The sequence below is a fragment of the Phytophthora infestans genome, genomic scaffold (assembly GCF_000142945.1).
Source record: "Phytophthora infestans T30-4 supercont1.2 genomic scaffold, whole genome shotgun sequence".
Classification (NCBI taxonomy): Eukaryota; Oomycota; class Peronosporomycetes; order Peronosporales; family Peronosporaceae; genus Phytophthora; species Phytophthora infestans.
In genome coordinates, this window is record NW_003303757.1 from 5,681,363 (window position 1) to 5,705,836 (window position 24,474).

Below are 24,474 nucleotides of genomic sequence, written 5' to 3' on the forward strand. Positions count from 1 at the left end.
CGACGAGATCAGTACGCTTAGATCGGCCTTGTCTTGATTTTTTTTCTCCTCGGGGATGAAGAGGCTGATAGTGATGGGTTCAAGTGGTTGATTTCGGCGAAAGTCATGATGTCTTTAGAATGGTGAAGCCCTTTAACGAACGATGTGTTGTACAACGCGCAATACCGAACGACCGCCTAGTAGTGATGATGTTCACCCCCAACAAGAGGCAGTGTCATGATTCCGATAATACGCGCTAAAAGCGGCGGTGATTTTCCAAAAAGGAAGATTTCTAAGTGAATGGGCAGCGTGCGGGTGCAGTGTTGAGGCAATAGATGCTTCGCCCGAGAACCAAAAATCTCAACGTGGCTGGATTATTAGAGAAAGGTACGGTAGCAGCAGGCGCTCTACACTACCATGACATTCCTCCTTTCGCTGTTTAGCGCCTTCTCGGCAAACCTCATTCTCGTCAACGATGCGTCGGTTGTTTCCTGCTGATACGGGTTTCAAAAGGACGTAGCCACACGCGCTGTCCAGCACGCAACCGATCGCTTTCGCCAATTACAACCAAAATGCAGGCCGATTCGAGCTCTTAGTCGTGTAGAATTAATGAGTCTACACCGAGGTTGTCCGATAGACTAGGGTATTACTCGATGCGTGCGCTCAAAAGATTGCGAACATCGAGTAGCGAGGCTCCGTCGGCGCTTTGCTGCTTAAGGGATGCCGACACAAAGTCATTTAGCTCTTACAGAAGCACCTGCAGCTGATTCTTCCCCCGACAACCTGGCATCAGGGCACCAATCTTGTCGTCCTCCATGCAGATATAGTCCTTGATCTTAAGAACCGCAAAGTCATTGCGAAAGTTCTCGACCAACGAGTGACATTTTGACGAACCACTCGCAAAGCGTTTTTTCTACAATGGAATCTTTAAAATGAAGTAGCATAAATTGTCAGAAAAAGATAATGGCTTACCAATAAGTTGCTGTGATGCTGAAACAGCGTAATATGCCCACGAGGGTGTCCAACTTGCTCAGTACCGGCTCCTAATCTGCCAAATACGCCTAGGCTGTCAGGATGCAAGCGGTGGCTAGCACAACCAATTAGCGGAATCTCCAAAAGAGTTACAAGACGCCAGTTGGTTGAGCAGTTGTCGCCGCTGTTGAAAAGCAAATTCGACGTCGTCAGCTCGAAATGCTTCTATACTGCTTACAGAAAATTCACATGAGAACGCCACTTTGCCACCAAAGGTAGATGGTAAAGTGGCGGGTCTCATGTGGATTTTTTTTTAAGTTCACCAACTTCTTTTGCCGCCATCGAAATTAACATCGTCTCAGTTTGTCCGTCGTGCTAAACAACGCGAGCACGGCATCGTAATGCTCCGAGTGGAAAGACCAGCCGTCGAATATATTTTCGAGTTTAGAGGGTAGCACCAAGACGATGGTCCTCTCCACCTCTTCCGTAAGGAGCCTGAGATACTTGACTAGCATCCGGCGCTAATGTCAGGGAGGGGCAGTACCTGTGCGCAATCTCCGCAAACGTGAAGGGTAGGTAGCATAACACTGTAAAAGTCGATCAAAAGTAAATAGTTTGAGGCTTTGTGTCCGTAAAGACCACAATTGTCTTACTATCAGCCCTTGTAGATGTGACGGGGTCACACAGCACCGTGCGCTAGAGGAAGTTGTCTTGCGAGAGTATACAAACTCTCAGTGAACGGCAGATCACAGGTCCCCTCTTTATCAAAAAGGAACGAGGTGACCCATTTAAGGTAGAATGTAAACTGAGTATATTTATAGGTAGATAAAGTTTGGGTTTAATACAAACTATGAGTCACCTATAGAAATGCAATGTCATCAACCAATGGTTGGCTTTGGACGACCTTGGTACCTTGTACCAAATATCCCGAAGTATGACGTGTCACACTTAATGTAACCAGGGGTACACTTAGGGCTACGTACACCGTTACAGTAGAGGTTATAACGACCTCGAACTTGGGGTGCTTCTGGCGGACATGGCTGATCAGATTCGTATAGCCAGTACAAAGTTCTTTATTGCACACCGTGGGGCCGGCATCATCGAAAGAAGCCTGTCGGTTCGACGAGAACGGAGTGAGGAAGTAGGCGGTAAATTGCTTTGAGGAAAACGTCAGTGCAAGAACCATGGTTTTGGTACTGTCGATGTTTCGAGAAAAGGTAGAAATGGGTTGCTAATAGAGCTGCTATTATACATTCATGGGTCAAGTGAAACGAATTGTCAAGAATGTGTGCTGGGTAAGTACAGCTTGAGACATAATAGCTTGCGTCCCAAAGTGTAACGTTTTACAAAATTTAGGTTATTGGAATATATCTTCTCCGAACAGTGGTGACCTACTATTGTACCCTAACCTTTTTTTTTAAGAATTTTACGTAGCATCCAGCTTGGGTAACATTGTTACCTGTTCCTAACTTAGGATAGGACTCGTTTAGCTGGTTCCATGATGAGGTCAGCACCTAGCGACTGCGCCCATGTACATGTACAAGCATCCAACTTTTGCAACTGATTCCATGATGAGGTCAACACCACGTCGGTGGCCCATAAACAAAACGCATCTGTCAGGGCCTTCTCAGAGGCGAATGGCGTTAAGGCACCCTAAGAAGACGACAGCACAACAGCCTTAGAGCACCCTTAACGTGCTTCCGCACCATTAGCACTGATCAGCGCCCTTATTTGTGGAAAAAATTTATCAACAGAGGCAGCCGACAGAGGCGAAGTTTCACGATAGTGCCGTCCATATTGTCATTTTTGCATTTCATCACATTTTGTTGTCACATTTGATTGTCTTGTTGTAGCCGCTAATCCATCAACAACTTGTTTTTTTTTCTGAAGCACAAGGTATTTAATAGCACCAGATACATGTACGTGGTGCACGAGCTGCGCTCTAGAGATGAGCGCGAGAGGCTCGACCTAGCGTTTGCATTTTAAGGAGAGATAATAAAGGACTTTCACGTGAAGCGAGCGAGGCAATAACGCTATGCAACGCCCAATGTAGAAGTGAATTGTCAAAATAGGAGTGGAAATGCTAAACACACATGTGGTTTGTTATATTGATCAGGAACAAAGTAGTAGCTCGCTCCTGAATGTAGCACGATGTTTCTGTTGACGCGGAGAACCTCCTGATTTCTTCATCCGTCTTCTGCATTTCAGCTAAATTCCCGATGCTTGTCGGTACCCGCTTTGCTGTACACAGCAACATCCATGCGAGTCTCAATCGCATAACGCGTAAATACGCGTCAGTGACACGATGACGCCCAAATCTGCGAGCTTGAGCACATATGAGTAAACCATTCCGATGATCATCACTCCACAGCAGATACCATCGGGCTGAGTCGGCTCACGGATCCAGCTCGTAATTACTTTTTTTGGAAAAACGATTCTTTTGAGCCACTATCAATATGCCACCTTTGCAAGTACGGCAGGAACTCATTTTTCCATGCGCTCAAAACTTCTTTGTGATAGCATTGCTGATGAAGCGGCTCGTAAAAGTTCACTCTCAGCGTTGTTGGGAACAAAACTTCCACGACGATAACTCCCCAGTGATCCGTACTCAAGTGAAGCGGCAGAACCACAAATTGCGTCTGAGATAACCATTGTTCTGGTGGCTTTGGCCATCGCAATGCCAGAGTCAGCGATGAAAAGGAAACACATCCTCGTGCACTCTCTGCTATCAAAGTGATTGCCATGTCGATGGCAGCGTCGTTTAGCCTGCCGCGTAGGACTCCAAAAGCAATATCGCTGAACTTTACAACGCAGGTTCCCGACTTGGTCTTCAGCTCTGTCATCAGCGATAGTGTCGAAAACTTTTTGATCACATCGTCGGACAGTGCTTCGTGCATTTGTGCAGATTCGGAATGTAGCAACCCGTTCGTTTTGGTCTCCATAGCAAATAATTCAACTGGGTGGGCTTGAACAAAGCGCCATTCCTGTTTTATCCACTTCAGGTCTTCAAGGAAACCCTTCGATTTCGCCTTTATGTCGTAAAAACTCCTCATTCTGTACAAGAAAGAGCTACATAGACATTACCAGTGTTAGTAGCAAACACACGACTTAATAATTGTGATGTGGCGCCCTTAGTACTCCTCGAGCAACCTTAATACTCTTGTAGCACCCTTGGTAGTGCAGAGAAGAAACTGTTGACGTACCTGTGGAGAGCGATGTCGCTTGAGCCGAATGAAACCATGAGCCCCCATGGTGCGTCTTCCTTATTGGCAGCAAGACGGGCCCTCTTGTTCAGCATCGAAGCCTCTGCTTTTTTCAAAAGAACGTCTGGAATAACAAATGAATGTTCCTTGTGGCTGTTCGCGCTGGTTTCCGTTGCAATTTCACATCTAACGGGACGAGCTTGGATGAATTTGTCAGTCATCCGCACTGGATACTGGTCGAGCACATTCGAGACCTTCTCCACGTTTGGATGATAGTTAGACCACTGAATAATTTCTGTCATCGTTGTCGTCACCTCAGAAGAAAACAAAACCAGAGCAAACTTCGGTTGTGGGGTGCTCCATCCTTGCTTCTTCTTTTTTCTTGTTCGAGGTTTGGGGGCTGGGAGCTGGAGAAATTTTAGATCTCGAGCTTTGGGAAGAATGTCCGATGATACGGTAGCCTCAACAGGCAGGACTTTGGATTGGTTTGTTTTTATGTCAGATGTATCCACGTCCTCGTCATCTGGAGAGAGTTGTAGTGCAGGTTGTTCAGAAGGTTGCGCAAGTTGTGATGGTTCTACAAACAAATTATCGGACGGCGCTGTATCTTTGTCTGAAAGAGAAACGTCGTGCATCGAAATGCTCCACTTTCGAGCGAGGTCAGCTAGAGATTCAGCCTTCATGGCCTGTTCTTGATCAACTTCCATTTCGGCCATCACATCTGCGTAATCGAGTTGGTCCAGGTAGCTTCCCGTATCACTATCGAAGCTATCGTCAATGGATCCACAGTCACCCCGTACTTCTTCCTCGAGCACTGTCTTCCACTTGCTCATCTGCTCGTAAAAGTCAACTGTCTGTAACGCACTAAGTTTTTCAATAATTGGTTTAAGCATTGCTTGTGCTCTTGCATATTTCTCAGCGTCTGATAAGACAACCATATTTGCCGGTTCTTTTCGTCGTAGACGCACGTACTTAACAGAACGTTTTTACGTGCTCAGAGCCGCAGCAGAAATATTCTTTAAGGGTGCTGCAACGACTTGGGGCGCCATAACCGGAGGTGGTCGTGCCTTCACCATATTAACCACCTCACGAAGCGGGAGCAACCCATTTTCAAAAGTCGCGTACAATTCTTCAGTCTTTGTCATGCTCCATCGAGCTGGTTCTGATTCTGCTGGAAGTGATTCGAATCCATGTATTTTGCTAGCAACAATCATTACGTGCTGGCAAGGAAGTCGGCAGCTTTTATAAAACAAACAATTGCACGACCATAATAGATCGTCAACACACCATTCTTGACCATGCAAACACACTTTCCATTCGGATTGGGCCAACCCGACGTGCCGACATGTAGCTTCACTCTGGTGCACCATGAACAAGTTCCACTGAAACGAAACCTTCACAAATGTGTCGTTAGACAGCTTCGCAGCAACGCGTTGCAAGAACCGAGGAATATCATCCGGTGGACGCGACTGACTTGAAAACTTGCGCAACAAAATGGACGTGGTTGACACCATTGATTTGGTTTTGTAGTAATCCCGCGATTGTTCGATCAATCCGTGCTTTTTTCCCAAGAAGCCGTTTAAGCTGGTTCCAATTGCTTTCAATCCTATTCGTCGTCGTATTGCCCGCTGTAAAGTAATTCCCACGACCATGGTTCGACCGCATATCGCTACACCACTCCCAGTTGTTTTGAAAGTACGAAAAAATCTTTGGGCACGGCTTACTACAAATATCGGGACACTTTCCTTTACACAGTTTCTCGAATCCATCTCTTGCTCGCTCAAAATCTTCTCTGGTAGTACTGTACATCATCTGCTTGATCGAGATCTCCACTTCATCTCGCTGAACACCATTAAGCCCATACTCTGCCCGCTTTATAACTTTTTTCCAGTTCGCCATGGTGTGAAACTAGCAGAGTAGCACTGTGGCTTGGGGGAAGCATCTCTCTAACACTTTCCATTCCTTGAAGTCTTTGTCTATCACAAAGGTCTCGATGTTTCTCCACGAACTGTTGTGCGTCTTAAAAAATCCAAAATAGTCTCCATTGTCTCCATCTTTTCGTTGAGAGCGATAAAGTCTAGTACAGGCACGCCACGTCCTGTTGCACTAGGCCACCTGCATTTACATATAGATAAGAGACAATTAGTAAGGATGCTACACCAGAGATAAGGGCGCCCTAGAGATAAGGGTGCCTAGCGTAAAGAGCGCCGCAAAGATAAGGGCGCCGAACGAAAAACATTGAAGGAAATTTGTATGACTTCACACAATTAATGAGTAATCTTACCGAGATGAAACCCCAAGTTGTTCGTGCCGTAAGTCCAGTCTATGCATAAAGTGTCACCCCATTGCTCAAAAGCTATCTTTTGAGTGGCACTTTGCATCACAACGCCGCACGTCACGTCGTTTTGATCGTGGATAACAAGTACCTCATGATTCTTGAACTCCGCGAGGGTATCAAGCATGCGCTTAAGCTGTTTATCAGCGGAAGTACTTTTCAGTACCCTTTGCACAATATTACGCGCTTGCTGGGGTGTCACCTGATGGTCTAAGGCGCCCGATAAAAACTCTTGAATGCGACGCGAGTCTGTGTTTGCATCGGCAAGAAGGCCCACTTGTTCGAGAACCAGTCTATCTTCCGGTATTGACCCGGATCCAAAGTAGCTCGCGTAAATCGTTGCGTTCGTGCGGTGATTATGTGTCCATGTCTACAATCAAAGACATCAGCATGTTAATAGTTCATCAAACCCTTCAACAATTGTACGGCCACGTACCCAGTTCCGTAAAACAATTTTTCACTCTGGTTTTTCTCCTTGTGCGGCAACATTTCTTACTGCAGCTGTGAAGCGGGCTTGACGTCCAGTGTATCGACTTGGCGTACTGCGCCGACCTTTGCTGCGAGACTTTTGCGAGCACCCATGTGTGCAGCGGAACACCTTGTAGCTGTGCTCCATACTCGTTGGTATCTGCAGAGCGTTCAATCTAATAAATCATATCAACATGTTATCAGTATTCAATAATATGATGGCACAATATTTAAACTTACGAGTTGTGCTTTTTCACAGTCTGAGTGTCACGGGCTCGGAATAACCGGAAAAAATCGCTGCTGTACCTCTCTAAAACGCGGTTAACCTCACTCCACGACGAAAAAAACAGCGTAGGTAGTGGAGGTATCTTGTTGCAAACGCCTTCACGGGATGATTCCATCGCCATACGAGCTGGATACGTTTCGGTACGCCTGGCGCGGGGCGTGCGGTCGGATTGTGGGTCTTGAGCATACCGTTCGAGTGGATCGTAACGAGAATCGGCTGTTGCTCCGTCAGATGAATGCATCGACAGCGTCTCTGCTCCACTTTCTTCGCCAGTGCAGCTGCTCGTTCCACTCGATCGCCGCCGCCGCCGCTTCCCGGATCTTGCTGTACGTCGACGGCAAAACTTTTTCCGCTTCAGAGATTGTCTCTCCTGCCAAAGTGATTTTGTAGCACCTACATTATTTCGTTTAATAATACACAGTTGTTTTTTTTGTGATTCAATAGAGCTCCAAGAAGCAGCAATACAAACCTTGTCGATGAGAGTGCTTTGGCTTCGATTCTGCGCACGCCATTAAAATTCATAGTAAACAAACGTAGAAAGATGTCTAGCAACCGATTGTTCTCACCGATCTCCTCAAGAAGTTCCTGCAACTCCTCGTTTGAATCGCTCATGTGTATAAAATCTTCGTCGCGGTCGTCGTCTGGGGCGTCACTAGAAGAATTTCTATCCATCGAAATCTCGTCTACGGAGAAATTACGCTTCAGATTACCAAACATGGTCAAGCCGTAGATAAACGCACGTACCCTTCTGCATTGACTTTACCCTCAGCGAAGTGCACGTGCGCGCAAGCGATTCCCCCTCAGTTGGCGATCGTCTGGCAGTGTAGCGCGCGGAGCTTCCTTTTCCCGCGCTGCGCGTTTTCTAGAATGTTCACTTAAAATCCGACGGCCAGTATTTATCGTACCTAAATGAGAATGTATTGTACTACTGAGTAATTTAAATTGTCACGGAAATTTAATATTTCACGTGTAATCTTTGAAGCTCTTAAACTAAAAGCAGTAAACTTAGGGCGTTAACGGGACTTTTTATGAAAAAAACTTAGGGTGCTCCAACCACTCCGCTCAGAGGCTCATGTGCGTAATTGGCAAGCTTTGCGTTTTGACTGTCAGGAGGGTCTGTTTCTGCTTGGAACACCCCCTTCACTTCAACCTGCACGCATTCGTAAACCTCCTCGTCATAACTCGATTGTTGACGTGGCGATTTTGCTCCTAGGGTATTCTACAGAAGCCTAAACGAGTTACTGTACTGTAATTCTGTAGTATTTTCACAGTCTGTAAATGCCACTGCCACAAGCAGACTTCAATTGTTAACGATATCGCACGCAGACACTCAACTGAAGCCGGCACAGCGCAGACAGCACAAGAACGAGCAAACGTCGCTGCGCCGAAGGAGAAGCTCGTTGCGTGTCTTGTGTGCTTTCCGCTGTTTTTGTTGTGTTAATTTCTACTCGTAGCACAAGAAGCTCAGCCACAAGCTGCAGCAAGCTTTAAAACTCGGCTAGTAACTGACTGGAAGAGGAGGCAACCTACCTAGAAAGACTTGGTCTGTCCGCTTACAGCTTGTTCATGGACGCAACGTCCACCGACTGCACGTAGTCCTCGAAACCCTCAATGGCGTCCGTGATGTCGTCAAGCAGCACCAGGTCGTCGATAATGACGCACTGCACGAGCAGCTTCTTAATTCCGAAAGCCACCGGCACCAGCTTGTGTCCCTCACCCCAGGTCAGACCCTCGACGGGCAGAGCCTTGATCTTAACGGCGAGCTCCTCGAGATCGGTCTCAGCCTCCCACGGCTTCACCTCAATCACCACCTGCGAGCGTTCCACGGGTTTCTTCTTCTCCTTCTTGGCGGCCTTGGCAGCCTCGGCGCGCTTGGCAGCAAGGGCCTTGGCGGCCTCGTCATCCTCGTCGTCGTCATCACCGAAGAGGTCATCGTCGTCATCCTCCTCGTCCTCCTCCTTGGCGGCCTGCTTCGGGGCGGCAGCAGCCTGGGGGGCGACAGCGGCGGCCTTCTTGGTCACCAGGATAGCGCGCAGGCCAAGCTTAGCGGCAATGTGGACGTACCAGCGGTACACATTGGCAAACTTGGCGGCGTCGGGCACGGCCGAGAACTTGTGGAACAGAGCGGCATCGGCCGAACTGAATTTGTAGCCCTCGATGTAGCTGCGGTTCGTCAAGAAGCCGTTAAGCTTCTTCAGGCCAGCGTCCTGGTCCAGGTTGTCGAAGGTGATGCCCATGATCTAAAAGGTAGGTTGTTACTATGCGGCCGGCTGCTTGGCTAGTGATAGATCTGTGACCAGGGGAGGCTCGCTTGGCTGGCACAGGAGCGTCGGCGATGGTTATGGCAGATTATTCATCGAGCGGTTACCCGCTTAATGAAGACAAGTATGCGGATGGGATTTTGGCACACACGGGCCACTATTCGGAGGTTTTCCAAGGAAAAACGCTACAGCATCTAATGCGAATGTCGATACATGTATGAGCTCACTGGCCAGACGTGAAACACACAGAACCATTAATGGCTTTGTACTTCGTAGTTACTCTCCGCTGCTGAAGCCACATCACATCGACACCTTATGAGGTCTCTCAGATTAGTAGGATGCTGGTATTGTTTAGACGGTAAAAAAGAAGAAGCAATAAACTACTTATATTGGAAGCCACGATTCTGTCCTTTTGCTTTCATTTCATGCTAAGAACCACAAGTGAATCATGGCTAGGAATCTTCTATTGATTCTGCGGTTCTTGGACTGTAATATTGTAGCGTAAATGCTAAAAATTCGTTCCAACGGGCTGGTCCACCAACATTTTTATTCTCGCAGCCATGTGGTTGCAACGAGCATGTTTTACCGGTGCTACAAAAAAAGAAAGGATTCTATTTTTTATACAGTATTCCGTTTCGGGAGGACTTCTCATTGCGTGGCTCTTAAGCTGTAGTCCGAAGTATATATCCTGGTATTCGAGCGGATGGCGTAAATTGTTCAGACTGCCATTTATTCGCTCTTGAAAAACACATTCTTCGTATTTTCAATGATGCGGGAAGCAACGTCTTCCTGGTCTTCGCCGCGAATGGCACTGACGATCTCAAGCACTTGGCTACATGGATTATAGACGAATGCAGCAATTAGCGTACAAATGACAGTAGTATACCTGAGCTGAGCGTACATGAGTGTGCATGGCTCGTTTCGACCCTTGACAAGACAGTCTGGTGCATACTTCTCCGCCTTTTTGCTCTGCCACGAAGTCTTAACGTGGCTGTGGCCAGCATGAGTGCCACGGATATCGCACCAAGGTGCGTCTGTGACCAAAGGCGTTATTGCATTAGTGCTAATCCAAAACTTCGACATCACAAGATCTGACATTGCGCACAAAGTCTTACCAGTTTCAATCATCAGTCGTTCTATGGGAATCGCCTTGACACACTCCAAGTTCTCTGCAGTTTTCAGCGAGCAGCCGTTCACACCTGCACGGTACCCACCAACAAAAGTACAATTTAGCATGACGGTTTTACTCATCAGCTCTTGCATCTCACCAATGTACAGTCCGAGTTCCACCAGCTTGAGCATCTCCTCCTTTTCACCCGTGAAAGAGTGTACAACGCCATTCGAGAATCTCGACCGGTTCTTCGAAATCATCTCTGCAACAAGGCACAGATTTCATCAGTACTCTCGCCTTGTTCATCAATTGGCGCTATCACGTGTCACCGTAGAAATCCCCTCCCGTATTCCTATTGTGAAGAAATAGCGGTAATTTGGTCAATTCTGCCAGCTGGAACTGCTTTTCGAAGTACTTGAGTTGCGTCGGTTTATCACAAAACTCGAGTCTATCGTAATCCAGTCCGCACTCTCCAATTGCCACGACTTTTCCCTCTTTTTTGCCTTGCTCACACACAGCCAATAGTTCTGCAAAGTAGGTGTCGGGGTCGTTTCCGTCTGCTTCAAACTCGCTGCAACGCGTCGGATGAACCCCGACAGTGGAGAACAGTTGCGGCAGCTCATCACCCTCGTTTTCCTTTGCCAGTTGCAACGCCTTGTGGCTCTCCTCAAGATTGCCACCCGTGACTATGATTTTTTCAACACCGACAGTATGTGCGCGAGCCAAAATAGCTGTCAGATCCGACTGTAATACGCAAAGACAGCAACACGTTAGAGAGTTCAATTCATAGTAAGGTACATGTGCCTTGGATATTTACCTCGTGCTTCTGCTTGCCGCGGTAGAGGCCTGTGAAAACCGGGTCCGTCAGATTCGCTCCGATATCGATCATCTTAAGCGTCATTTTGCGGTGCAGCATCAAGCACTGCTTAATAGCTTTTCACTATCTGCACCGAAAACCATGAAAATATTTGCCGCTCAAAATGTCGCAGAAGTTTTCAAACGTGCAAGGCAACTTCAACAAGACAAAATCTTGCATTTGCGCGGGAAACCCGGTTGCAAAGGGAAACGAAGTTCATTTCCCTTTGTGGCATCCACTTCTCACTTGGTATTTGAAGAGCTACGACCGACAGGAAAAGATGACAAGAGCTGTTTGGCTTACGGACGAACAGCGCGAGAAGATCGTGCAGATGCGCAACGACGGCATGCCGGTCAAGGACATTGCCGAGCAAATGAGATGTAGCACCAACTACATCTACCGTGTCTTAAGGAAAGCCAACAGTACAGAACCGAACAAAAAGAAGCAAAGGATATCGGACTCGAATGCGCCAGCATCCAATGCCGCTGCCGCATCGACTGTTGCTCAGCGTACTGATGTTGAAGAGGGACGGGATCAGCTGCTGGAAGATCTCACCGACTCCAGTGCTTCTCTGCTGTGTGCTGTCGATAGCATGGAAGTGTCAGCGTACGATCCGATTCCGATGCCGAAGTCGGTGCGAGGCGCTGAGCGCCGAGCACAATCCCAAGTCCGTCAAGACGCAGTGAACGCCAGTGTTGCGTTCGGCGCCGATGCAAATGTCAATTGCAATGTTGCCAAGCCACAAGCTGCACAGAGCTCAGAAGAGTTTTGGCTCTTGCCGGATGCTGCGCCTTCAACTTGTCGTCCGGGTTCACCGATGAGTAAAACCGCGTCCTCCAATGCTTCCAGGGCCAACCAAGTGCAATTGCAGTCTTTAACGAGACAAAAGTCTCGAGCTTCGACCAAAACAACGAGCGCTCCAGCAACGTCTTCTTCGTTGCTTGTGAGCCTCCATGTCCCACGCTCCAGATCAGAGCTCACGCACAACTCGAGAGCATCTCCTGATGGTCTCAATGACATCCTCAAGCTGATCAAAGACGAAATTCGACGCCTTGAAGGCATGAATCAGTCCGATATCTACGACGCTCAACTGCTGCAGATGCTGGTGAAGTTCCACGCCGAGATGTTGCTCGTGCAACTTCAGAAAACGTTGTCTGTTGGCGATTCGAGCAAGCGAGCCAGAGACGAAGGGAAGGAAACCAACCGCCTACTTCGCCAGAAGCTGGCAAAGGAGATCGCACTATTGAACGTCCAAGCCGACCGTGAACGACTGGAGCTGGAACGGGAGCAGATCCGACACAAGACGACCTCGATGATCTGCCGCAAGACACTCCTGGACGCCAACGCGTCCCCTATAGACGTAGATCAACTCTTCCCTCGCAATTAGCGTTCATTTGACCGGTTTTGCTTTCACGCTCAGCTGCACTTAAGTGCTCAGTGTCAAAGCTTGCACTTCCACGTGATTTTTCATCCCTCTATGTTGCCATTTTTTATGCGTTATCGATCGGGCTCTACCAATACAAGACTGCGCGCCAATGCTGATCTTCCGCGGGTTTTGTTTCCACGCTGCTGTTGCTAATTGTTTTCGCGCTGCTGGATTATAACTGACTCGTACAAGGTTGATGGGACTATCGCGCCACGCTAGCTGGAGCCGATTGGAGTACATGTCTTCGCCTTCTTGAGCAGAGACTCGGAGTTTGCCGCTTCCTTCAGTGCTAACTTCCGTTTGGCCGCGACCAGCGCTGCTGACTCCACGCTGCCATCGGCACTGTCGCTTCCTACACTATTACTATTGCTATCATCGTGGTTCGCGTCATTGCTGCCATTAACCTCAGTTGCTGGCTGTGTCGAAGAGTTGCTCCCGTTCTCGCTGCTGTTGGGAGCTGCCAGCTTCCATGATATCTTCTGGAACACGTTCTTGAACTGCGGTGATCGAGCGTTCTTTGATGATTGCTGCGCTTTCTTTTGAGCGAGGACGTTACTTCCCCCCAAGAACGATTGAGTATCCACTTCATTCTCTTTTTTCTTTCGCACGGGAAGCTTAAGTTCTCGTTCCTCTCCGTCGATATCAGCACCGCGTGGAGATACTGTCGACGTCGAGTCAATCGAGTCGTCTTCTTTATTTGCACTTGACGATTCGTCATCATCGTCATCGTAATCCACCAACTTTACTGACCGTGGGCGACTTTGACAAAGAACTTCCTCCTACGAGCGTATCAAAGCAATCAGTTAGCATATCCAGTCAATCCTGTGTGATCCCCGTCCAGTTCTTACCTCTGACAGTCCGTTCTTAGTAAACTCAGGTGAAGTTTCTGTCGTGTCGGTGTCTTTTTCGAAGTACATCTCCTCTTCGTCGTCGATACTGCCTGCTCGGACAAATTGGGGCTTGTTCGTATCGGTAGAACTCATGTCTACATCCTCTGACCCTGCGTATCCGTCATGGCGCGCGCGAATAGCCTCGAACACCAGCGGGCATTCAGCTTTATACGTCTCGTAGAATTTCGTGTGGATGTGCTCGACCAGCGACGTCAAGTTTGTCTACACCGCACAGAACACAGTGCCTTCATTAGCTTCCAAGCCAAACCGACACTGAAGCACCGCGCTGCTGCGTACCTTTCCAATAAACGATAAGACTTCCAAGATCGCCGAGCCGACAGCCCCCGTGTTCGGTTTTCCGATCTCCAGATTGGCGAGCATCGGAGTAAACAGATCGTTCTGAATCAAAAACCTTGAGAAGAACGCTTCAGCTCGTACTGCGCACGCTCGAACAAACTTCACGGCATCTGGTATGAGCACAAGAGCGATAATGAGTAAGAGGGATCAGCTGCACGCAAATATACAGCTCACAGCACCTGAGAAGGTGATCTGTAGCTATTACGTACGAATAACGAAGAGCTTGTTCTTGGAGCGCAACATCTTCTCGGCGTAGGTGGCAACGGGTTGCCTTCCGAATAGATATTTTACACGATACCCGTGGTTTTCAGTGCAGAACGTGAGTAGTTCCATGATACTGTCTTGCAGATCGAACATGGCCGACTCATCGGGGACAAACGCGTTGTTCTTCAGTGGTTGCAGCAGCCAGTGCATGTAGTTTGGGTAGAACACACTCAAAAACTTGTCGTCCTGTCCAAGCGGTACCCTGAAGATTTCCCGCAGCAAGTTGAACAGTTGAATACGCGTCGGTTCGTTCCGCTCAAACACGACCAGCAAAGCAGTGAATAAAGACGAATCTGGTGTCCACATGATCCGTTCCTTATCGGATGTCGGCGCAGGGATGCACTTCCCTTCACCTGCAAGGTACGATCGTAGCATATCTGGACCCCGGTAGACGACTAGCATGTTCAGAATGTCCACCGATAACGCGACTTCCTCTAATTTTGAATCGCAGGAGCCCAAAATGGTAGAGAAAGCTACGTAAAGCTCGCCATCTCCGAACAGATCGTCAATAAGCGAAGCAAAGATTGGCGGGGCTCCGAAAGGTTCGCGACGCTGGGGTCTGTCCACGGGCTTTGTCACTCGCGCCAAGCTGATAATCGCTTTCAGTAGTCCAAGACCCTCCAATCTTTTGTCTTCGCTGGTAACAAGGTCCTTACTGCAAACAACAGCGTACGGTGCTCATTAGAAATCAATCGACCCCACAAATTATTGCAAAATTATTGCACATACATGGCCTTCCAGTAGTCTTCAGTCTCGGAAATGAACGAAAGGATGTGGAAGTTGTTCTCGTTGGCCATGTGTTCCAGTAAGAGCACGCAGCCATCCGGCAGTGAGCGTGACAAGACGTTGTCCTTGATCACCTGGATACGAAAGTTCATGTGGACTCGCTCCACTATAGTCCGGTCTGAGATGGAGATCACCTGTCAATGAGCCACCAACAAACGTCAGCTTTTTCTACTCGTAAAGCGTTGAAAAGCCACAGTTTGCATTTGCGCGGTACCTCGTTAAAGCCCCCATCTCCTTCCAGAGCCGTTCTGAAGTCTATCTCGCGGATTAACCCTGGATTGTAGCCAAACACGCCGACTACCGAGATGAAATTGGCCTCACTCAGTAAGATCTCAATCACGCCGCGATTGCACATTTCCACTGAATTATCAGTTGCGGCGTCAGCTCGATATCAAGTTCCATTGGCAAATTCATCATACTACTCACGCATGGCGTAGAAAATGTCGAAGAACTGGTATAACACTGTCTTGTCAGCGTCCAGCTCGCACACGTCGAACAGATCTAGCAGCTTGACAATGTATGCGCCATCCTACTCGTTGAGAACATTTGAATGAGTCTCCGTATTCGTTCAGGACGCCAGAAAATAAGTCGCTCACCTTGTCCGCAAGGTCCTTAAGCACCTTGGAGCGCACCGTTGGATGTGACGTCTTCAGCACGAGCAGGATTTCGTCTAGGTGCTCCACGTCGCATGGTGGCAGGTCGCGACTGCATTTCAATGTTAATCAACGGCCGTTAGCGCGTTATCAGCCAATAGAAGCCGCCGCATCAAGGCGGACGAGAAAGAATCCGCTCGTACGGCTTAATGTCATCGCGGAAGAGCTGGTCGAGGCTGCTCCCGCCCTCCATGCTAGCAGATCGATGACTCGCGTTGGCAGGAAACCACCCGTTTAACTGGTCGCGGTCGCAGCGGCAACTTTTCGCCTCCGGGTCGACTGCGTGCGTTACCGACACTTGCAAAGTGAGATTTTCCGACACCAAGTCTCTCCCCTTTTGGCTGACCAATGGTGAGACGGTATCAGTTGTGTTTTGGCCAATGATAAGTCAAGATATGGGCTTTAGGTCACTTTGACCTGGACGGCGCTGGCCACAATGAGGCAACCAGAAGCCCAGTTGGCGTTGCCGCTGTGATGGGAAGGCAGCCTCGCGGACTTCAAGCCACACGCATAGCGTCGACTGCTTGTGCCTTCTAGCTGTCATCTCCTAGACAAGATGGCGTGGCGTGACTGTGCTCAACGGATGTCATCCAGCTGACTGTTCAGTGCGATATTGGCAACTTCAACTGAAATTATCGCAATAGAAAAAAAAATTACAGTCAAGTTTATTTTTTAAAAATTCGATCATCTCATTGGTAGTCATTTCTACCTATCCGCATTCATCTGAATCGACTCAGATTTCAGTTGAAAATGGCGGGCCGAGAGTTTGCGCATGTCCAGCCGGTTAGTGCGCGGCCCCTGGTGGGCGCAAAGGACCTAAAGCAGTCTTGCTCTTTCTTCTATCTGCTCTACAACATTGTGGTCTAACTCGTGGTAATCTCCCGCTCTTTGATTTGCCAGGACAACGCCGAAATCGAGCGCTCCGTGCTTTCACAGGAGGTACGGTACACCTTGCTTTACCAGCGCTCGTTTTCATTGATCGAGTATCCTGCTAAAACGCTCTTGATGTTTGTGCACATCAGGTGGAGGCGCTGCGGAATCGGTTGGGGCTGCGCCAAGTGGATGTGTCGAAGGAATGTGGCGTGAACGCCAGTATGTTGTCCCAGTGGATGCTGGGCAGGTACAAGGGCAATGTTGGACGCGTATGTGGCATAACTTGCGAAATTGAAGCTTCTTCAATGTTGTGGAGAAAGCGAGCGCTCGGAACTGACTGTGTGCGTCTTTGTGAGGTGCAGATTAACGGTTTGATGGAGTCGTGGCTGATTCGTCGGCGCGGAGGAAAGCCCATGGACAAGGGCATGATGCGTACGAGTGCTCAACCATTTTCTATTCAGTAGAGAGCTGCAGTAATTAAGCTAACAATTATGCTGTGAAGTGTTCACCTCGACAGCTAGCTCACCGAAGCTGAAGCGAAGGCTGGAGGAGATAAACGATCCTCTGCAAGCAGCCAGGAGGTACGAAAGCGGTAGCTTACGTACCGTTATCGCCTATAATCTTACATATCTTTTCCCTGAAACAGAAAAGACAACATGATTTTGGCGCAACGGAAGCTGTATAGCTATCCCAAGGTGCGTCGTGTATTCGAGCTATGTCGTACGCGCAAAGCTGATGAATTTTCGCCGTTTGTAGTTCCCGACTCGCGATTCATTACTGATCCCTATTCGACTCGACATAGACATCGAAGGTTACCGATACATCGACTCTTTCTCGTGGAACCTGTAAGTGATCGTCGCAACTGCTCATCCAGTAGGGGGCAAGGACTGACAGTAATGAAACACTTGCAGCTACGAGAAGGACTTCACGTACGAGACTTTTGCTGCAGCGTTAGTGCGAGACTTAGACCTGCCGAACTGCTTTTACAAACGTATCGCGAAATCGATTCAGGAGCAGGTGGAGAAGGCTCAGAAATCTCTCCCATGGAACGAGGCTGTCACAGGCGAGAGTTTACACCCGATCTTTATCAACCTGCGGCTAAACGATACCATCTACATCGACCGTTTTGAGTGGGACCTTAACAATTCAAACAACTCGCCCGAACGATTTGCCCAGATCGTTTGTGAAGACTTGGTAAGGTCAACTGTTAAACTCTTTTAACTGTGCTTACTTAGCATATCACTGACAGGATCATCGTCATAATTGTATACAGGGTTTGAGTGGCGAGTTCGAAGCGCAAGTGGCTTTATCTATCCGCGAGCAGCTTCGCGACTACGCTAGAGTAAGCAGTGGTGATGGGATCTAGCTACTAATGTGTGTGCTGATGGCTGACGTGGACCAACATGATGATTTTTGAGCAGCTTATTCGAGAAGGATTGAAAGATCGAGTCAGTAGACTGCCACCAGTCACTGCAGCGTTCCGCGACCGGCTTGACGCTGAAACATGGGGTCCTTCAGTGAAGTACATTCTGGCAGATGACATCCCTCAACTCGAGCGCGAAGACTTTAAGCGGATGAGACCGCTGTCACGTCCTACGATCCACTTGACTCCGCCGCCGGCTCCAGTGGCGAAGCCTAATCGGCCGCCCAAGCCTGTGAACACCTTTCTCATGTTTTGCAGGCAAAACCGAAAGAAGATTATGGCCGATCACCCTGCTACCAGTGCTAAAGATGCATCGAAAATTCTCGGAGACATGTGGCAAAAGTTGTCGGAGAAGGAACGCGCAAGGTACGAGTTGTCGTTGTGTTTGAGCGTTCATGTTGGACTACATCGTATTGAATACACCGACTCCTCTGCTTTGTTGCAGCTACATTCCGATGACAGAGATGGAGAATCAGCGGCGCATGAACGAGTGGCGCATGAAGGAAAATGCACTGAATGGCATCCACACGACACTGACTGGGGGCATAGCAACTGCCACTGCATCGGCCACAACCAGTCAGACCAACTTGGCTGCAATTCCAGGAACTCCGATGCTTCTAGCTCCTCGAATCACTCCAAGTATGGCTTCTCCAATGGACGACGTTGACGATGCGGATGCTGAGGATGATGAAGACGATGACGACGATGACGAAGATACCGCTAGTGCGACTGGCATCGCCGTCTGATAAAGCTGCATCGATCAGTCGTCAATGCCGAGCGTTCCGAACATCGCCATTTGTTTTTCTTGTTGTATTTTTACGCTTAAAACTTCATTAGGGAGTCTGTTCGCTGTCTAACGTAGGTGACACTCTCCACTTGGACTGGTAGAAATGATTCTCCAGCTCGAACAGTGCTGACGAAATGTCCGAGCTCAAGTGCGAGATCTGCGCATCCACGTCGTCGCACCTGTGGCACAATATAAACCGTTAGATATACAATACCACAATAGGTAGCTAGTGCCTGGTGTTACCGTTTGAGTAGCTCATCGGAGGTCGTGTCGACGTTCTGACTCATGCCTTCGAAGTCGCCAAGCGCCAGAGACAACTTCATCTCGGAAACGAGCTTGAGCAGCGATTCGCTCGCCTGTACTAGCGTCGTGGCGTAAATGGAGCTCTGGAAAGACTCGCGCGTGGTGTTCGCCGAGTCCTTGATCTTGGACGTCTTGATCAGTCCCTTGAAGTTCTCCACCAGCTTCTCCACATTGTTGTCCAGACGCTGTCGGTACTCTTCCGCCATGCTAATGCGAATTGTAGTTTTAATGTGATCCACACTATTTTTTGCGGACGAGCACCGTATTTCGTAAGCCTCGTTTTAGGGAGCTTTTTTAAAAAAAAAGGAATGCTTCTTTAATATTTAAAAGGATGAGTTTCTGCTGGTATAATAGATCCGATACGATGTCAGCAAATGACAGCTTGTCTGTATTGCCATGCATACAGAACCATGCATACAGACAGACAACTGTCTTGCGATGCATACCAACAATTGTTGGTGAGCCTCATTTGCTCAGGTCTCGGTCGTTATTCCTCGCGCCGTTTTGGTCAGCCGTTCTAAAAACGGATCTTTATGCGAGGTTTTTCAGCGAGGTAAAACCTCTTGGGTGTCTAAAGGGGGACCACAACAAACCCTTCAGAGGCAGTTCCGCTACATTCCAATCAGGTGCGTGCAGATGGCGGTTGCTGTCGGCTCTGGTAGCGCGGTGCAGCCAGTACTGCTGACAGCCACTGCATAGTCCACATCTACAGCTAACTAACGGTAGTCCATTTGCACTCTGGACCACGCTCTTTCCTCCATTTGACCGCAGAAAGGCACACTTAGAACCGAGACTACCTTAAGAAAGCAATGCTTGCCCAGCTCGTAGCAGACGTGTGCCCGTCGTCGGCCTCTTTCTTCGGATTTATGGGTGTCGCCTCCGCCCTCGTTTTCGCCAGTACGTTCTGCTATCCTAGTGACCTGTAGCTGCTGTAGCTTCTACCTAGTGCAAACTAGAAAATTGGTGTCACTCAGTCCTAACTTGTTGCGGCTATTGTTATTGAATTACAGATCTTGGCGCAGCGTATGGTACGGCCAAGTCGGGCGTGGGAATCGCATCCATGGGTGTGATGCGTCCCGATCTGGCTATGCGTAACATTATTCCCGTGGTTATGGCTGGTGTGCTCGGCATCTACGGTCTGATCGTGGCGGTTATCATCCAGGGCTCGATCGACCCTCCAAACGGCAACGCGCCCAAATACGGCTCGTACACAGGCTTCGCACACCTGGCTGCCGGTCTGTGCTGTGGTCTGAGCGGTCTGGCGGCCGGCATGGCTATCGGTGTGGTGGGCGATGCGGGTGTGCGCGCCGTGGGTCAACAGGAGAAGCTTTTCGTGAACATGATCCTGATTTTGATTTTCGCGGAAGCTCTGGGTCTGTACGGCTTGATCGTGGCGCTGATTCTGTCGCAGAAGAAGAGCGATTGCCCGTCGGAGTAAGCTGGAAACTGTAGCAACCGCCTGGACACGATGCAGCTAGTTTATTCACGAGGCCCGACGTTTTCACGAATCGTCGAGTGACAGCAGCTAATAAATCTTCGCATTTGGTATAAAGTGCGTGTTATAATGCGATGCGGGTCTACAGTAGTAGCACTAATGCTTGGTGAGATGCGTCTACAGTTTCTACTGCTGAAGAAGGGCACCACCTTTCCACAAAATTTCATATGCAAAAGGGTGTAGTATAACCATATCACTTGCAGCGGCGCTGAGAAAGAAAGAGCATATCGAGGTTGACAGCTTTAAAGCGCACCTCCACCTCACTCTTGAAGACCTTAATGTATTTCCTTCAAAAGCTACGAATACGGGTAGAGCACCACCCTAAAGCAGAGCCCATACCCGTCTTCTACAAACGATAGCTTACTCCGACGGGCAATCGCTCTTCTTCTGCGATAGAATCAGCGCCACGATCAAGCCGTACAGACCCAGAGCTTCCGCGAAAATCAGAATCAGGATCATGTTCACAAAAAGCTTCTCCTGTTGACCCACGGCGCGCACACCCGCATCGCCCACCACACCAATAGCCATGCCGGCCGCCAGACCGCTCAGACCACAGCACAGACCGGCAGCCAGGTGTGCGAAGCCTGTGTACGAGCCGTATTTGGGCGCGTTGCCGTTTGGAGGGTCGATCGAGCCCTGGATGATAACCGCCACGATCAGACCGTAGATGCCGAGCACACCAGCCATAACCACGGGAATAATGTTACGCATAGCCAGATCGGGACGCATCACACCCATGGATGCGATTCCCACGCCCGACTTGGCCGTACCGTACGCTGCGCCAAGATCTGTAATTCAATAACAATAGCCGGAACAAGTTAGGACTGAGTGACACCAATTCTCTAATTTGCGCTAGGTTGAAGCTCCAGCAGCTACAACACTAACTGGGCCACTAGGAAAGCAGAACGTACTGGCGAAAACGAGGGCGGAGGCGACACCCATGAAGCCGAAGAAAGAGGCCGACGACGGGCACACGTCTGCTACGAGCTGGGCAAGCATTGTTCACGAGATTTTTACTGCTGCAGGTCTAGAGCTGATAAAAACACGATGGGTACATCCACATTGAGGATAACCACAATAGTCAGTACGATTTCTCTCTTCTACGCCACGGTCGAACTTCGACCCGACTTGATGCCCCAAAGATCGCCGTACCTGCTTCTTCTATCGAGCTTCTCGTCGCGAAATGAACTTGAACCGGCGGCCTTTGGATCTCTCACTCGCGCAACATCGTAAAACTCAGCTCGATAAAAATGTTGCGACAATGTCGCTCCAACAAGTATCTTGAGGGAGAAGTGCTTTATGTAATTGTGACTTCTTTTAAGTCTACCCTTTCCGTAGTTTCCTCAAAAAAATATCTACAGTGACGAATATGTGTGTCACTCAACTATCTGTGGTTCATGATGGGGCTTTACGCTCACGCCGCATGGTTTGGTTTGGAAAGCGAGTGTACCATCAACCACAGCAGAGCGTCTGATGCACTCTACACTCAATGGAAAGTCCCTCGGTTCTTTTCGCTCCTGCGTTGTATCCTGCAGGCAGCTGGGAATTCGCATCTGCTACCATCGCGAATGACGCGTGCTACCAAGGTGCCTTATTTGCACTCAGCTATTGGCTTGATCGTGGCAAAAGCATCGAGCATGCAGGTGAAGCGGCTAAGTATGTGCTTGGAATGCACCACACACTTCTGCTTTTGACTCACGTTGAAGCCAATGCAGCAGGTGCCGGTGGTTTTTGGGGACTCATGTACGATAAGTACGAATTGACAGCCCTCGCAGCTATGCGGTACTCTGAACTCATGCTGCCACTCATGACTCATCTGGAAGAACAGCAACGACACAGTGGAGCGATCTATCCGAGGTTCAAGAAGTTGCCTGGACGGCACCCGCCAAATTGCCGTTGCAAGTGTGAAATCTCTGCTAAAAGAGATGAAGTTGCGTCAAGATCCAGACATAAACGTGTTCAAAAACTTTTTAAAATCTCAACAGAAGAGCAAACTACATTTTTACCTTTCATGGATTCGTACTTAGTGGGGAATTTTATCGCTTGGCTCTGGATCGGTCGAAAGATACACCGGCCACAACGTAACAGGCAACCAACTTGTGCAAGTATCTCGCTTGCTTTTGGTCTTCCGTCCTCTTCTCACGCCAATAAACACATCCTCCAGCATGGTACGTGTCTACATCTAGCTTCTACAGCCCCTCATAACTCTCTAATCGCTCTACCAGTCAGGCAACGTCAAAACGCAAGCGGAGGTGAAGGACATCACGCGCATCGAGCGCATCGGTGCACACTCGCACATCCGCGGCCTTGGATTGGACGACAGTCTGGAGCCACGCATGACCTCGCAGGGCATGGTAGGCCAGACGGAGGCTCGTAAAGCTGCGGGTATTGTCGCCAAGATGATCGAGGAGGGCAACATCGCTGGTCGCGCCATCTTATTGGCCGGTAAGCCTGGCACCGGTAAGACGGCGATTGCCATGGGTATTGCACAGGCTCTAGGAGAAGACACACCGTTTACTACCATCGCCGGTAGCGAGGTGTTCTCGCTCGAGATGAGCAAGACAGAGGCCTTGACGCAGGCATTCCGTCGCTCTATTGGCGTGAGAATCATGGAAGAGACGGAGATTATCGAAGGAGAAGTTGTTGAGATCCAGGTGGACACTCCTACTGGCGGTGTGGGTGATAAAGTGGGCAGATTAACGCTCCGAACGACAGAAATGGAGACGGTATACGATCTTGGAGCCAAGATGATTGACTCCCTGACCAAGGAGAAGGTCGAGGCAGGTGATGTGATTACTATCAACAAAGAGTCTGGCAAGATCTCCAAACTCGGACGGTCGTTCACGCGCTCTCGTGACTATGATGCAATGGGGGCACAGACTCGGTTTGTGCAATGTCCCGAGGGGGAACTACAGAAGCGGAAGGAGGTCGTGCACGTGGTATCACTCCACGAGATCGACGTCATCAACTCGCGCTCTCAAGGTTTCCTTGCGCTGTTCGCTGGCGACACTGGAGAGATCAAGGACGAAGTGCGTGAACAGATCGACACGAAGGTCGCAGAGTGGCGTGAGGAAGGCAAAGCCACAATCGTGCCTGGCGTGCTGTTTATCGACGAGGTTCACATGCTGGATATCGAGTGTTTCTCGTGGCTCAACCGTGCGCTCGAGAGCGACATGGCTCCTGTGCTTATCATCGCTACGAACCGTGGCATCACTCGTATTCGAGGGACTAACTACAAGAGTCCGCACGGTATCCCTATCGACTTGTTGGATCGACTCATGATCATCCCTACGAGGCCGTACAGCGAGGCCGAGATGCGTAAGATCCTGATTATTCGCTGCGAAGAGGAAGACGTCGAGATGACTGAAGAGGCCAAAGATTTGCTTACACGTATCGCAGTGGAGACGTCGCTGCGATATGCTATCCAAATGATCATCACAGCGTCGCTCGTATGCTCCAAGCGCAAGGGTACAGAGGTGGACGTGCCCGATATCAAGCGTGTCTACTCGCTGTTTGCCGACGTCAAGCGCTCCACGCAGTTCCTGATGGAATATCAACGCGAGTTCATGTTCCACGAAGTGGACGACGAAGAGGAAGACGAGGATATGGAGCAGTAGATGAGGACTACTGGCAGTCGCAGTAAGGGAAATTCGTTGCTTGCCCAGCTGCCAGTGCCTTGTGTGACCTATAACAATGAAATCCCACTTACTATTGCAGCTATTTGCATTGCACTCTACCTATTATTG

At 49.1% G+C, this 24,474-nt stretch overlaps 9 protein-coding genes across 9 annotated transcripts; 4 read left to right on the top strand and 5 right to left on the bottom strand.

Annotated features, from left to right (window-relative positions):
• Positions 1 to 8,796: 8,796 nt before the first annotated feature.
• On the bottom strand, positions 8,797 to 9,480 carry PITG_02039 (EF-1 guanine nucleotide exchange domain-containing protein, putative; the record flags this gene model as incomplete). Its single annotated transcript, XM_002908574.1, has 1 exon — positions 8,797 to 9,480. The coding sequence occupies one exon, from the start codon at positions 9,478 to 9,480 to the stop codon at positions 8,797 to 8,799; it is 684 nt and encodes a 227-aa protein (XP_002908620.1).
• Positions 9,481 to 9,873: 393 nt separating this feature from the next.
• On the bottom strand, positions 9,874 to 11,531 carry PITG_02040 (deoxyribonuclease TATDN1-like protein; the record flags this gene model as incomplete). The annotated part of the gene is made up of 6 exons (XM_002908575.1): positions 9,874 to 10,336; positions 10,391 to 10,538; positions 10,620 to 10,703; positions 10,773 to 10,877; positions 10,945 to 11,359; positions 11,433 to 11,531. 6 exons carry the CDS (start codon positions 11,529 to 11,531, stop codon positions 10,234 to 10,236), a joined length of 954 nt encoding a protein of 317 aa, XP_002908621.1.
• A 271-nt stretch (positions 11,532 to 11,802) lies between these two features.
• PITG_02041 (uncharacterized protein) lies at positions 11,803 to 12,858 on the top strand (the record flags this gene model as incomplete). The annotated part of the gene is made up of 1 exon (XM_002908576.1): positions 11,803 to 12,858. One exon carries the CDS (start codon positions 11,803 to 11,805, stop codon positions 12,856 to 12,858), a length of 1,056 nt encoding a protein of 351 aa, XP_002908622.1.
• Positions 12,841 to 16,138, bottom strand: PITG_02042 (serine/threonine-protein phosphatase 4 regulatory subunit, putative; the record flags this gene model as incomplete). Its single annotated transcript, XM_002908577.1, has 9 exons — positions 12,841 to 13,676; positions 13,746 to 14,009; positions 14,085 to 14,233; positions 14,354 to 15,063; positions 15,138 to 15,328; positions 15,409 to 15,554; positions 15,621 to 15,723; positions 15,791 to 15,899; positions 15,991 to 16,138. The coding sequence occupies 9 exons, from the start codon at positions 16,038 to 16,040 to the stop codon at positions 13,113 to 13,115; spliced, it is 2,286 nt and encodes a 761-aa protein (XP_002908623.1).
• A 459-nt stretch (positions 16,139 to 16,597) lies between these two features.
• On the top strand, positions 16,598 to 18,938 carry PITG_02043 (SWI/SNF-related matrix-associated actin-dependent regulator of chromatin, putative; the record flags this gene model as incomplete). Its single annotated transcript, XM_002908578.1, has 11 exons — positions 16,598 to 16,630; positions 16,748 to 16,786; positions 16,870 to 16,989; positions 17,077 to 17,152; positions 17,238 to 17,301; positions 17,367 to 17,415; positions 17,477 to 17,565; positions 17,632 to 17,914; positions 17,994 to 18,062; positions 18,142 to 18,509; positions 18,589 to 18,938. The coding sequence occupies 11 exons, from the start codon at positions 16,598 to 16,600 to the stop codon at positions 18,887 to 18,889; spliced, it is 1,491 nt and encodes a 496-aa protein (XP_002908624.1).
• On the bottom strand, positions 18,939 to 19,439 carry PITG_02044 (uncharacterized protein; the record flags this gene model as incomplete). Its single annotated transcript, XM_002908579.1, has 2 exons — positions 18,939 to 19,109; positions 19,174 to 19,439. The coding sequence occupies 2 exons, from the start codon at positions 19,437 to 19,439 to the stop codon at positions 18,977 to 18,979; spliced, it is 399 nt and encodes a 132-aa protein (XP_002908625.1).
• Positions 19,440 to 20,042: 603 nt separating this feature from the next.
• On the top strand, positions 20,043 to 20,671 carry PITG_02045 (V-type proton ATPase 16 kDa proteolipid subunit, putative; the record flags this gene model as incomplete). Its single annotated transcript, XM_002908580.1, has 2 exons — positions 20,043 to 20,130; positions 20,244 to 20,671. 2 exons carry the CDS (start codon positions 20,043 to 20,045, stop codon positions 20,669 to 20,671), a joined length of 516 nt encoding a protein of 171 aa, XP_002908626.1.
• Positions 20,672 to 21,088: 417 nt separating this feature from the next.
• PITG_02046 (V-type proton ATPase 16 kDa proteolipid subunit, putative) lies at positions 21,089 to 21,727 on the bottom strand (the record flags this gene model as incomplete). Its single annotated transcript, XM_002908581.1, has 2 exons — positions 21,089 to 21,516; positions 21,640 to 21,727. The coding sequence occupies 2 exons, from the start codon at positions 21,725 to 21,727 to the stop codon at positions 21,089 to 21,091; spliced, it is 516 nt and encodes a 171-aa protein (XP_002908627.1).
• Positions 21,728 to 22,815: 1,088 nt separating this feature from the next.
• Positions 22,816 to 24,368, top strand: PITG_02047 (uncharacterized protein; the record flags this gene model as incomplete). Its single annotated transcript, XM_002908582.1, has 2 exons — positions 22,816 to 22,896; positions 22,954 to 24,368. The coding sequence occupies one exon, from the start codon at positions 23,080 to 23,082 to the stop codon at positions 24,343 to 24,345; it is 1,266 nt and encodes a 421-aa protein (XP_002908628.1).
• Positions 24,369 to 24,474: the final 106 nt, after the last annotated feature.